Source organism: Erinaceus europaeus, chromosome 17 (assembly GCF_950295315.1).
Source record: "Erinaceus europaeus chromosome 17, mEriEur2.1, whole genome shotgun sequence".
Taxonomy (NCBI): Eukaryota; Metazoa; Chordata; class Mammalia; order Eulipotyphla; family Erinaceidae; genus Erinaceus; species Erinaceus europaeus.
In genome coordinates, this window is record NC_080178.1 from 81,090,817 (window position 1) to 81,105,284 (window position 14,468).

General features: G+C 46.2%; 1 protein-coding gene across 3 annotated transcripts in view; it reads right to left on the reverse strand.

Annotated features, from left to right (window-relative positions):
* Positions 1-6,919: 6,919 nt before the first annotated feature.
* WEE1 (WEE1 G2 checkpoint kinase) overlaps positions 6,920-14,468 on the reverse strand; it is a 42,591-nt gene continuing 35,042 nt past the window's right edge. For 2 of the 3 annotated variants that reach the window (XM_060177206.1, XM_060177202.1), the window contains one exon: positions 9,658-9,891. In XM_060177206.1, coding sequence (XP_060033189.1) covers positions 9,773-9,891 — 119 coding nt within the window. In that variant the 3' untranslated portion in view covers positions 9,658-9,772. Of the gene's footprint in view, positions 7,026-9,657; positions 9,892-14,468 lie in introns of those variants that run through there. The other variant, XM_060177203.1, reaches the window with a different exon arrangement.

Sequence of the window (14,468 nt, forward strand, 5' to 3'; positions counted from 1 at the left end):
GTGTAGAGGGCCTGACTTGGAAGTGTGAGGTCTTTTTTTTTTTTTAAGTTTATTTATTTATTTATTCCCTTTCGTTGCCCTTGTTTGGAAGCGTGAGGTCTTTTTAATTTTTTAATTTTTTTATTTATTCTCTTTTGTTGCCCTTGTTTGGAAGCGTGAGGTCTTGAGTTCCATCCCAGGCATCACAGCTCTCTGAGTAGTACTCTGGTTTGTATCGTCTCTCCTCTCTTCCTCCTCCCCCTCCTCCTCCTCCTCCTCCTTCTCTCACTCTCTTTCTCTTTCTCTTATTAGTACATTTAAAAAGTATAAACTTGGGAGTCGGGCTGTAGCGCAGCGGGTTAAGCGCAGGTGGCGCAAAGCGCGAGGACCGGCATAGGGATCCCGGTTCGAACCCCCGGCTCCCCACCTGCAGGGGAGTCGCTTCCCAGGCGGTGAAGCAGGTCTGCAGGTGTCTGTCTTTCTCTCCCCCTCTCTGTCTTCCCCTCCTCTCTCCGTTTCTCTCTGTCCTATCCAGCAACAACAACAATAATAACTACAACAATAAAACAACAAGGGCAACAAAAGGGAATCAATAAATAAAATTAATATTAAAAAAAAAGTAGAAACTCAGTGATGTGCTGGAACAGACTGGCTATGGCAGAGAAGGAAGGTGTAGACAGCAAGCAGCTTTTGGGTGACTTGGGAAGTCAGCAGACTCTGGGGGCTGCCTGAACTCCCTGCAGAGGCCAGCACCACAGGGCCCGGGGCCTGGGGCCAGGGAGGCCAAGAGACGCCCCGGAGGAGAGTGGAGGGTTTGGGGGTTTAGGCCCGGCTCTGGTTGTGCTAGGCCCGGGGGCTCATACCAGGAGACCAGGCCAGAATGCAACCGGTCAGAAAGACCCCAGGTCCTCCCACAGGGAAAAAGTGACACATCCACGGGCTGTCAGAGAACTTTTCTGGTCCGCCTGCAGGGGTCAACCTATCCCTTTCGCTCTGCGGGACTGAGGCCTGAGCCAAAAGTAGAAGCTGAGGTCACCTGGAAAGAATGCCACTGTGTGTCCTTGTGGTCAGTCCTGAGAGATGGGACATGTGACATTTCCATACAAGGCAGTTAAGGAAGCATCACTTAAGCAAGGAATGTTTACGTAAGTGAGTGAAAATGTAGAGAAAAAAATCCAGGTTTCGCAGTACACGTCAAATTAGGTAAAGCGTCAAGGTCGTAGCTCAGGCAGTTTCTCCAGGGTAGGCTTGTGCCTTGCCTGCCTGAGCCCAGCCCCACCCCCTCACACACCACATCAAAGCAAGACAGTACTGCAGTCTCTCCCTCCTTCGCTGTATCTCTCTCAGTCTGAATGAAAAAGCTGGGCCTCATTCCTTATTGTTTATTTATTACTGGATAGAGACAGTCAGAATTTGAGAGGGAAGGTGGTGATGGGTGAGAGACAGAGAGACAGCTGCAATACTGCTTCACCACTCATGAAGCTTTCCTCCTGCAGGTGGGGGCTGGGGGTTCGAACCAGGGCCCTTGCGCATTGTAACGTGCACTTAACCAGGTGCGCCACCACCCAGCCCAAATTTTAAAACAAAAATTTGAGGATGATTTTTTGTACCAAATAACAAACTTAAAATACCTCAAATAGTTAAAATGGGCATAAATCTGTAGAAAGCATCAATGTACCAGTAGCTAGATAAACAAAGGAAATAAAATACGTAATTCACGAGTACTAAAGTCAGTACATGGAGAAATGTTCCTTGTCCTTGATAAACATGAACTTTCAACATAGACCAACTCTGACAGCATCTTCCATCACTAAAGCAACAAAAATGTTTTTAAGTTGTAATGCGTTATGTTAACAACACAGTAAATTAGTAAGCATGGTTCTTTTAGAGACAGGCAGAGAAAGGGAGTGGAAGACACTACAGCACCAAAACTTCCTCCCCTGTGGTGGAGCAGAGCTGGAGCCAGGGTGGCAAAGCAGTGGGCATCACCCAGGTGAGCTAGCCAGTTCCCGGGCTCCTCGGCACAGCAAGCAGCTACAGTGTGGCCTTTATTTAATTTATTTATTTAAAAAAGGAGACATTAACAAAACCATAGGATAAGAGGGTTACAACTCCACATAATTCCCACCACCAGAAGTCTGTATCCCATCCCCACCCCCTCCCCTGATAGCTTTCCTATTCTTTATCCCTCTGGGAGTATGGACCCAGGGGCATTGTGGGATGCAGAAGGTGGAAGGTCTGGCTTCTGTCATTGCTTCCCCGCTGAACATGGGCGTTGACAGGTGGATCCATACTCCCAGCCTGACTCTCTCTTTCCCTAGTGGGGTGGGGCTCTGGGGAAGCAGAGTTCCAGGATGGACAACATACTCTATGCTACACCTGAGGAAGATGGGTCGATATTGGGGCAGCTTGGAACGTTCCTACTCATGACCACAGAATGTGAGCTCAGATCTACAGGGATGCAGAGGTCACATAGGCTCCTAAGCTAAACATGGGCCCCAGATCACATCAAATGGATGGGGTTTACAGTCAACAATATTTATACCCCTTTCCCATATTAGGGAGCTACTCTCTTCCCTGATCCAGCTTTCTGGTCCTTTTCCCAGCCATGACATCATCTCCCCAGAGAATAACTTGGATCCACCTGCATATCAGATTTCAGGCTCAGGGGGAAAAAAAAAAACAAAAAACAGTATAGCTACAGGTCCTTTGAAATATAACCAAAATATGCCTACTAACTATCTACAAAATGGAGGACCCCCCCCCCAGCTCTTCATCTGCACTATTCCAGCCTTTAGGTTCATGATTGGTCAACAATTTGTCTGGCTTTGTATGTTAACTCTCTTGAGCCTACAGTGTGACCTTGTTGTTCGTTGAATAAATAGCTACTAAGTCCATTAAGATGGGGGGGAGTGCCCTAGGGCAGAGGAAACAAAGCACACAGCCGTGCAGTGGGAGCATGCCGCTAAAGGCAGCCATATTGGGCATAGTTTCAGAATTCATATGCAATACGTCCCAGTGAACCCAACACGCCCATCCAAAAAGATGTGTGTGCACCTGTGTTCACAGCAGCACAATTTGTAGTAGCCAGAACCTCAAAGTAACCCCGGTGCCCCACAACAGATGAGTGACTGAGTAAGTTGTATACAATGGAATACTACTCAGCTATTAAAAATGGTGAGTTCACCTTCTTCACCTCATCTTGGATGGAGCTTGAAGGAGTCAGAAACAGAGGATGAATATGGGATGATCTCACTCACAGGCAGAAGTTGAAAACAAGATCAGAAGGGAAAACACTCAGCAGAACCTGGGCTGGAGCTGGTGTGTTGCAACAAAGGAAAAGACTCGGGTGGGGGGGAGGGTTCAGGTCCTGGGACAGGATGGCAGAGGACCTAATGGCAGTTTAAAGGTTATGGGGGGGGTTCAGGTCCTGGGACAGGATGGCAGAGGACCTAATGGCAGTTTAAAGGTTATAGGGGGGTTCAGGTCCTGGGACAGGATGGCAGAGGACCTAGTGGCAGTTTAAAGGTTATAGGGGGGGGTTCAGGTCCTGGGACAGGATGGCAGAGGACCTAGTGGCAGTTTAAAGGTTATAGGGGGGGTTCAGGTCCTGGGACAGGATGGCAGAGGACCTAGTGGCAGTTTAAAGGTTATAGGGGGGTTCAGGTCCTGGGACAGGATGGCAGAGGACCTAGTGGCAGTTTAAAGGTTATAGGGGGGGTTCAGGTCCTGGGACAGGATGGCAGAGGACCTAGTGGCAGTTTAAAGGTTATGTGGAAAACTGAGAAAATGTTACACAGGTGCAAACTATTGTATTTTACTGTTGCCTATAAACTATTAATCGTCGAATAAAGAATTAAAAAAATTAATGTGCTTTACATCTATATTTAAACAATAACAATTCATTGAATTGAAGTAATAGTCAACTACGTATTTTTTTATCTTTTTAATGTTTCTTTTTTAAATTTTTTAATTTATTTGATAGACAATCATAAATCAAGATGAAAGGGGGAGATAGAGAAGAAGAGAGACATGGGTGGGGGTAGATAGCATAATGGTTATGCAAAATTTAGACTCTCATCTCTGAGGCTCCAAGGTCCCAGGTTCAATCCCCCACACCACCATAAGCCAGAGCTGAGCAGTGCTCTGGTAAAAAAAAAAAAATTATATATATATATATTAAAAGAGAGAAAAAGAGACACCTGCATTCCTGCAAAGCTTTCCTCCTGCAGGTAGGGACCGGGGGCTTGAATAATAGATGTAAAAAATTACCCTTGTTTTTCCACCTGTCAGATATAAAAGTTAGAAAACTAACTTAGGGGGGGCCGGGTGGTGGTGCACCTGGTTAAGCGCACATGTTGCAATGCGCAAGGATCCAGGTTCAAGCCCCTGGTCCCCACCTGCAGGGGAAAACTTTGCAAGTGGTGAAGCGGGTAGCTTCTTTCTGTCTTTCTGTCTCTCTCCCTCTGTCTCCCCCTTCCTCTCAATTTCTGACTTTCTCTAGCCAACAAATAAATAAAGATAATTTTTTTAATTAAAAATTAAAAAAAAAAACTAACTTAGGATGATTATTAAGAACAGAGGTTGATATTGCAAAAGATTCTACAAAATAAAAATACATACCTGTACTATCAGGCTAGAGGCCGGAGGTCAAATTGTTATGCCCAGAGGTTCGAGTCCCGATCTCACACAAAGAAGACCAGAATCACATGCAATAATAGCAAGAGCCTTTATTGGGAAGCTTAAGCTTAGGCCGCCGACACCCTTCCACGCAAGGGGAGAGTCTGTGACCCCGATCACTTCTCGTCCCACCTTTTTATAGTTATCACAGGGTGGGCACAGGTGGAAATATCCACACGAAACAAGGAACAATTGGCCTTGGACCAACAGCTGCTCTCAATACTTGGGGCCCCTTTCCACCCCCACAAAATATCCTCCCACAAAGAAGACCGGTTTGGTGCCTCCCAGAATATATACATCCTTTCAGTTCATTACTTGTAGCTTGCCACCAGCTAGTTGAGTGGTGCTGTGGTGTCCTCCTGTACTTCTCCCTCTATGTGGAATTAAAAGGCTGAAGCAGCTGGCCCGAGAGCAGTGGAGTCACACATACACACGGGCCTGCCACTGCTAACTAAATCAATATTCAGAACTGCGTAAGATGAGCTGACGGGCACACCGACTCTACACAGGGATGCTTTTGTTGCTACCTCTAGGATGTCTCTGGGGCTTGGTGCCTGCACTACGAACCCACTGCTGCTGGAGGCCGTTTTTCCATTCTATTAGACAGTACAGAGAGAAATTGAGAGATGGGGCGATACAGAGGGAGAAAGACACCTGCAGACCTGCTTCACTGCTTAGGGGCTCGAACCCGGATCCCGGCGTGGGGTCCTTGCACTCGGTACCACGTGCACTTAGCTGGCCGCTTGCTGCTGCCTCCTGTTGCCGGCACAGTGAGCTTAGTGTGGGCAGTGTCCGCGTGAATGCAACACGGCTGCATGTGTGTCAGTGCCACCTCGCGTGTCTTCACCTTGAAGTCTGTGGTTCCCTCCTCTCTGTGACCTTTGCTTCTTTCCACACTTGGGCCTCTCATCTCCATGGTCACACTTGCCGTCATCATTGAGCCTTGTCACCTTCTAGAAGTGCCGCCCTCCCTGACAAAACCCCACAAGCCAAACACAGCCACTGTCCCTGCAGCTCCTTTCTGCCTCACGACCTCTTTTGTCTCTTTATCCATCCATCTTCTTGTCATCACATGCCGCTGAGTTGTCGTGGAGAAAATTCCCACTCCTTCACGGCCTAGGGCCAGGAGCTCTGGAGTCTCTCCGTGCGACACCAAGCTTGCTCTTCCCAGTGTCACCAGAGACCAGAGGGAAACTTCAGTCCTTATCTGTTAGTCTTCTCTACAGCTACCTCTGCTTCATCTTTGAAAGTCCTTTCTCCAAGAGCTACTGAGGCACTAGTCACCCTCCCATTTTCCTGTTTCACAAGTCCCTTCCCTCTGCACTCTGCCCCAACAAACCCATAAATGTTGCTGTTTCAAGAGTTCTGCCTGGATTTACTTCTGTTTTTTCCATTAAAAAAAAAATTCCTCAGGTTATTTCATTCACACCTAAGGTTCCAGTGACCACTCAGAGATGCACGACGTAGGATCCGGGGCTTTGGTGGCCAGCCTGTCGTCTGCCGGACATTGCCGCCCTTGCGCCTGCTGGGGACCTGAAACTCGGCGCGTCCAGAACTCCACTTTCTGTTCTGCAACTTGACGTCTCCTTTCTCTTCACGAAAACACTGCATCATAGGTGAAGTGGCAGAGTCTAGATTAAGATGCTGCCTTTCCCCTGGATAAAAAATTAAAAAATGGGGAGTTGGGCGGTAGCGCAGCAGGTTAAGCACAGGTGGCGCAAAGCACAAGGACCGGCATAAGGATCCCGGTTCGAACCCCGGCTCCCCACCTGCAGGGGAGTCGCTTCACAGGCGGTGAAGCAGGTCCGCAGGTGTCTATCTTTCTCTCCTCCTCTCTGTCTTCCCCTCCTCTCTCCATTTCTCTCTGTCCTATCCAACAACGACAACAACAATAATAACTACAACAATAAAACAACAAGGGCAACAAAAGGGAATAAATAAAATAAATATTAAAAAAATTAAAAAATGGGAGTTGGGTGGTAGCGCAGTGGGTTAAACGGATCCCAGTTCGAGCCCCCGGCTCCCCACCTGCAGGGGGGTTGCTTCACAGGCGGTGAAGCAGGTCTGCAGGTGTCTGTCTTTCTCTCCCCTCTCTGTCTTCCCCTCCTCTATCCATTTCTCCCATTTCTCTCTGTCCCATCCAACAACGACGACATCAACAACAATAATAACTACAACAACAATGAAAAACAAGGGCAACAAAAGGGAAAATAAATAAATACTAAAAAAAAAAAGAAAAAGAAGCAAAGGACTGAGTCTCTTTATGATGTTTAATTGAAGCACTGTTTTGTAACATGTTTAGGACTTCCTTTTACCTGGTAGGTGTCCATCAAAGTTAATCATCTTCTTTATTTTGGATACAATCCCTAAAAGAAGGAAAAGTTTGAGGTTAAGGAAAACCTAATATGATATAAACCAAGAGAGAAATATAAATGAGAAAGCAATTGTGAATATATATTACATGTGTGTATGCACATACATACATATATGCATATAGACACAGAAAAGCATTTCCCCCTTAACTCCCCAGGACCACAAGCCACATCCAAATAGTGTTCTCAAAAGTATTTTCTCAAGTTCTTAAAGTCCAGAAGCTCCACAAGATACAGCCTCCTCTAGTCCTCAGCAGAAGGGCCTGCCACAAGGGGGTCTACCTGCATGTTCCTTATCCCAGTGCCTGAAATAAAACCTATTACAAAGAAGAGCCTTCATATTTATTGTGGGGGGGGGGGAAGGGGAGGGAGACATGAAGAAAAAGAGTGAAGAATGGAAGGGGGGAAGGAGGCAGAGGGATACATCTTATCAAGCCTGCCTTTGCCTGAGGACCAAAGTTCAATCCCCTGTATTACAATATGACAGAAATGAGTGGTACTCTGGTTTCTCATAAAATAAATAAATATGGGAGCCGGGCAGTGGCACAGCTGATTAAGCGCAGGCGGCGCAAAGCACAAGCACTGGCGTAAGGATCCTGGTTCGAGCCCCCGGCTCCCCACCTACAGGGGAGTCGCTTCACAGGCGGTGAAGCAGGTCTGCAGATGTCTGTCTTTCCCTCTCTGCCTTCCCCTCCTCTCTCCATTTCTCTCTGTCCCATCCAACGACAGCAATAACAACAATGACGATGATAAACAACAAGGGCAACATAAAGGGAAAAATAAAAATAAAGTTTAAAAAATAAATTTATAGTTTTTTTCTTTTTTTACTTTGCTGATCCCCTCCTCCCACTGTTATTAAGTTTAATTTTCCTGTCGCTGCTGACACTCCAGACCCACTTTCTCAGATACAGTGAGAAAGACTGGGAGACGGAGATTTCCCTCAGTGCTATGGCATTCCACACTGTGCACGGCGAAGCTCTCCCGGTGGACTTCCTGACAGGTCCCTATTGGGGTTTAATTGACAAAAAGTCCGCAGACTCTGGGCTCAGGAGGATGTGCGGGGTTAAAGCACTGGGGGGTGCTGAGGGCTGAGTTATGGCAAGGACGCTCTAGTCCTCTCTCCTTTTCTGTCTCATAAATAATGATTCTATAGATTCAACGTGTCTCGCTGCCAAAGATTTCCTGGGGTGTCCGTGCCTGTATGATTCCACCACTCCATGCAAACATTTTTAAAAATTATTTTCCCTTTCATCACCCTTGTTGTTTTTTTTTATTATTGTTGTAATTATTGATGTTGTCGTTATTAGATAGGACAGAGAGAAATGGAGAGAGGAATGGTCCGGGAGGTGGCGCAGTGATAAGGCTTTGGACTCTCAAGCATGAGGTCCTGGGTTCGATTCCCGGCAGCACATGTGCCAGAGTGATGTGTGGTTCTTTCTCCTATCTTTCTCATGAATAAATGAAATCTTTTAAAAAAAGAAAGAAATGGAGAGAGGAGGGGAAGACAGAGAGGGGGAGAGAAAGACAGACACCTGCAGACCTGCTTCACCACCTGTGAAGCGACTCCCCTGCAGGTGGGGAGCCGGGGCTCTGGGATCCTGACGCCGGTCCCTGCGCTTTGCGCCACGTGCGCTTGACCCGCTGCGCCACCGCCCGACTCCTGCAAACATTTTTTTAACCAAAGCACTGCTCAGCTCTGGCTATGATGAAGTGAGCTTGGGATTCCAGAACTTCAGGCATGAAAGTCTCCCCTGTCCTCATATTTTTGGTTTTTAATTGCCACTAGGGTTATGGCCTGGGCTCAGTGCCTGCGTGACAGATTCTCCACTCTCGCAGCCGTCATTTCCCTTTCCCTTTCATTTGATAGGATGGAGAGAAATTGACAGGGGAGAGGGAGATGGAGAGGAAAAGAAAGGCACCTGCAGACCTGTTTCACTGCTCATGAAACTCCTCCCTTCCCCCACAGCCTGCACCCTTTTTTTTTTAAGGTTTTATTTATTTATTCATGAGAAATGATAGAAGAGAGAGAAAGAACCAGACATCACTCTGGTTTATGTGCTGCCGGGAATTGAACTCAGGACCTCCTGCTTGAGAGTCCGAAGCCCTGTCCACTGCGCCACCTCCCAGACCACACCCTGTCCTTTAAATAGTATTTACCATCAACGTTCATGTATCTGGAAAAAGCACCATTCTTTTGCAGTGAGATTTGGCTTGGAATTCTAGTTCTCATATTTACTGACTTCCATACTGCTCAAAGCAGTCAAGCTGTTTCTTTTAAATAGAAGGTGAGAGATGGGAAAGAGGTGGAAAGAACAAAGAGAAGAGAGATATCACATTACTCTACTGCTCCCAGGGCTTCCCCTTGCAGGGGCTCAAGCCAGGGCCCTTAGGATAACAAACGTGCTGTATTGGGTGAGCTGGCTCCTGGCCCCAGAATAGATAAAACCGTTAGACACACACACACACACCTCACAGTCCAGGAGGTGTCACGGTACATAGGAAGTTGTACTCTCAAGCATGAGGTCCTGAGTTCAACCACGTGTCAGAGTGGTGCTTTGGTTCTCTGTCTCCACTTTCCTCTCTACCTCATAAATAAAAATAATAAAATAAAAAAACTCAAGACATATGCTTATCAAAATATTTATTAACCATATAAAAAATAAACAATATGAACTATGATATAAATGTTGCTTTGAGGTATTTCTCTTCATGGACTGGATTGGCCGAGGTTTCTTAGACTCTTAATTTAATGAAGCTTGAACAGAACATGCCATCTTTTCCTGGTATATCTTCCTAGTGGAAATATAGATATCTTTCCTTACTCCAGAGAGCTTTGAACTGCCTTGAAAATTAGGGTCATCTGCCACAAAAGAAAATAAAATAAAAAAACAGAAAAACGTTCAATGATGTTCAAATGAGTTTTCAAAAGGCAAAAGATGGGAGAGGGACAGTTTGAATGTCTTATTCTTCCTTTTTCTTTTTTTAAGATTTTGTTTATTTATTAATGAGAAAGATAGGAGACAAAGAACCAGACATCACTCTGGTACATGTGCTGCCGGGGATTGAACTCAGGTCCTCATGCTTGAGAGTCCAGTGCCTTAGCCGCTGCGCCACCTCCCGGATCACTTATTCTTCCGTTTTTATAAAATTCTATTTTGCTGCACTTCTGAGAAATTTCTCATTACTATCAGGTTCACAGAAGAAGTTTCTATTGATATATTCACTCACTCTGCAATGTCAGCCAGTTTCAGTGGCATTTTTTAGCTCTACAAATGCCATCATAATACTGAATGAGGCAGTTTGCTCCAAACTCCTAGTACTAAGGTTCGCTTAGGATTTTCATAATATCCAAAACACTTCCAATTTTTTTCCCCTTTTGTTGCCCTTGTTGTTTATCGTCATTGTTGTTGTTATTGTTGGTGGTATTGCTGTCGTCCTGTCCTTGCTTGTTAGGTCAGAGAGAGATTGAGAGAAAAGGGGGAGACAGAGAGGGGACAGAAAGATAGACACCTGCAGACCTGCTTCACGGCCTGTGAAGCAACTCCCCTGCAGGTAGGGGACTGGGGACTCAACCGGGATCCTTATGTCGTGTCTTGCGCTTTCCGCCTTGTGAGCTTAACCTGCTGCGCCACCGCCCGGCTCCCCCAAATTTCTTTTTGATTCTTCCTTCTTGTTGATTTGACTTTTAAAATCTTCACAAAAGGCCAGGAGATAGCTCAGCCGGCTGGAGCACTAACATGCATGCCCGAGAACCCAGCAGCTATAGATTCAGTCTCTGGCACTGCCGTGAGTTACAGCTGAGTAGTGCTGTGGTCCTCTCCTAAGTGAAAATTTTTTAATTGTTAATTTATTTAATTTGATAGGACAGAGATAAACTGAGAGGGAAGGGGGATGGGGGAGAGAGGAAAAGGGAGACACCTGCAGCACTGCTTCACCATTCAAGAAGCTTCTCCTTTGCAGATGGGGACCAGGGACTTGAACCTGGGTTCATATGCATGGTAACCAGGTGTGCCACCATCCAATCCCGTAAGTAAATATTTCTTAAAAAACAAAATTTCATAATAAAAATACCTTAGAGATAAAACTTATTGATCAGTTTGAGTGGAACTGAATCGGGAGGAAGAAAAGCTACTGTCAGGAAGTTACTGCCGAAAGCACTACCCAGACCAGCTAGTCATTTTGTTTGTCTGTTGATAAGAGGGAGGGAGGGAGAGGGGAGCTATCGTTTTTTTGACTGGAATAAAGGCAAGTGGAAAATCTAAGAGTGAGAATTAGTGGCACGCTAGGTGAGCGCATGTCGCACCAGGCATAAGGACTTGGGTTCAAGCCCACGCTCCATCTTCAGGGGGACACTTGACTAGCAGTGAAGCACATCAGTGTCTTTCTACCTCTCTGTCCTGCCAAGTAAAACAGAAAGGGGGGAAACAGCTACTAGGAACAGTGGCTTCGCAGTGCCAGCATGGAGCACCAGTGATAGATAGCCCTGGTGGCAATTTAAATAATAATGAACAGGGCCCGGGTGGTGGTGCACCTGGTTGGGCACACATGTCATGGGCTTGAGCTCTCGTGCCCACCTGCAGGGGAAAAGCTTTGCGGGTGGTGAAGCAGGGCTGAAGGTGTCTGTCTCTCACTCTGTCTCCCCCTCCCCTCTCAATTTCTGGCTGCCTCTATCCAGTAAGTAAAGATAATAAAAACAAACAGTTCTTCAAAAGAATTAACTGTGGTGCAGTTTTAATTTGCAGTGGGTGACGAATCCAACTTGCTTCAGTGCTTCTATGCAAATTCTACTTTTGCTAAGAAATAAAGATTGGGGAGTCGGGTGCACATCAGGTTAAGTGCACCTGACACAAAGCGCCAAGGACCGGAGTAAGGATCCTGGTTCGAGCCCCCAGCTCCCCACCTGCAGGGGAGTGAGTCGTTTCACAGGCGGTGAAGCAGGTCTGCAGGTGTCTGTCTTTCTCTCCCCCTCTCTGTCTTCCCCTCCTCTCTCCATTTCTCTCTGTCCTATCCAACAACGATGACAAGAATAATAACAAGGGCAACAGAAAGGAATAAAGTAAAATAAAAAGAAATAAAGATTGTTGGGAGTCGGGCTGTAGTGCAGCGGGTTAAGCTCAGATGGCATAAAGCACAAGGACCTGCGTAAGGATCCCGGTTCGAGCCCCCGGCTCCCCACCTGCAGGGGAGTCGCTTCACAAGCAGTGAAGCAGGTCTGCAGGTGTCTTTCTCTCCCACTCTGTCTTCCCCTCCTCTCTCCATTTCTCTGTCCTATCCAACAACGATGACAACAATAACTATAACAACAAAGCAACAAGAGCAACAAAAAGGGAGAAAGGGGGTATTTTTCTAAAAAGATAAATAAAAAAATAGGTTTTTTTTAAACAAAAAATATTGTTGAGGCCAGGTGGTGGTGCACCTGGTAAAGTGCACATTACAATGCACAAGGACCCTGGGTTCGAGCCCCTGGTCCCAATCTGCAGGGGGAAAGCTTTGTGAGTGAAGCAGCGCTGTGTTCCTGTCTCTCTCCCTGTCTCCCCTTTCCCTCTTGATTTTTAGCTGCCTTTCCAATGAATAAAAAAATTTAAATAGGGGGTCGGACGGTGGCGCAGTGGGTTAAGCGCACGTGGCGTGAAGCGCAAGGACCAGAGCAAAGATCCCAATTCAAACTCCCGGCTCCCCACCTGCAGGGGAGTCGCTTCACTGGCGGTGAAGCAGGTCTGCAGGTCTTTCTCTCCCCCTCTCTGTCTTCCCTACTCTCTCCATTTCTCTCTGTCCTATCCAACAATGACAGCAATAACAAGTAACAAGGGCAACAAAAGGGAAAAAAATATGGCCTCCAGGAGCAGTGTATTTGTAGTGCAGCCACCAACTCCCAGCAATAACCCTGGAGGCAAAAAAAAAAAAAAATTAAATCAATGTGAAGTCTTTCTATCTAATGAAATCTTCACACCTCCGTATGTATCGACAGCAGGGTCCTAGTTCAAGTCCTTTTTACTTTAATTCTGGTTAGTACCAGAGGTTTGGAGTGAGTCTAAATGTAACTCCCTGGATCCATTCTCTTGTACCAGCATTTTTCCAAGGTACGTCTTGATTCATCACCCTCCATTGCAGTGTTTCAACATAATACTTACACATCGTCGTCATTACTTCATCATTACGTGGGTCTGTAATTCTTCCTGAGCTCCTAATGGACAGACTATTGCTGGTCTACAGACCAGTCAGCACACAGGCGTAGTCAATGCTAAGGAGCTTATATTAAATATGACCCCAGCTTTCAGGAAGCTCAGGAATTCTCTGCAAAAGCATCAACTTTTTTCTGCTTAATCTAATATCCTTAAATATACAAAAAATTTATTCATATCTCAAACCTGACTTTCTCTCTGAAGGTAGTACACTAGGAAAATGGACTTCATGACTCGGTGACCCTAATGAACACTTATTACACTTTTCCTTTTTCTGCGCCTCCAGGGTTAGCGCTGGGGCTGGGTGCCTGCACTATGAATATGTTCCTGGAGGCCATTTCCCCCCTTTTTTTGTTGCCCTTGTTATTGCTGCTCCTGTTGTTGGACAGGACAGAGAGAAATGGAGAGAGGAGGGGAAGACAGAGAGGGGGAGAGAAAGACAGACACCTGCAGACCTGCTTCACCGCCTGTGAAGCGACTCCCCTGCAGGTGGGGAGCAGGAGGCTCAAACTGGGATCTTTATGCCGGTCCTTGCGCTTTGCACCATGTGCGTTTAACCCGCTACACTACCGCCAGGCCCACCACCTGGCCCCCAATTGTACTTTTTATACATTTGTCTTCAGTGACTGTGACAATGTAGTTACCTGCTTCACTTATGAGACATTTTCAGACTTTCTACCACCCACATTTATCAACTTTTATATATAAACCATCTCCCACAATTCCCTTAACAGCTCTTAAATTATGCTTAAGAGATTACACTGGGAGTCGGACGGTAGCGCAGCGGGTTAAGTGCACGTGGCGCAAAGCGCAAGGCCCAGAGTAATGATCCTGGTTCAAGCCCCCGGCTCCTCAGCTGCAGGGGAGTCACTTCACAGACGGTGAAGCAGGTCTGCAGGTGTCTTTTTCTCCTCCTCTCTCCATTTCTCTCTGTCCTATCCAGCAACGACGACATCAATAACAACAACAATAACTACAACAATGAAACAAGGGCAACAAAAAGGGAATAAATAAATAAGAGATTATACTTTATTTTTATAATTTATTTACTAGATAGATAAAAATCGAGAGGAAAGGGGAAGAGAGGGAGCGACACCTGTAGCACTGTCTCACTGCTCAAAGCTTCCTCCCTACAGGTAGGGGGTAGGGGTTTGAACCTGGGTCCTTGCACGTTGTACTACGTGTATGTGTGCTCAAAAAGGCCATAGACTTAAAAGCTAAAATAATTAAGCATGTTAGAAAGTTTTTAGCAGGG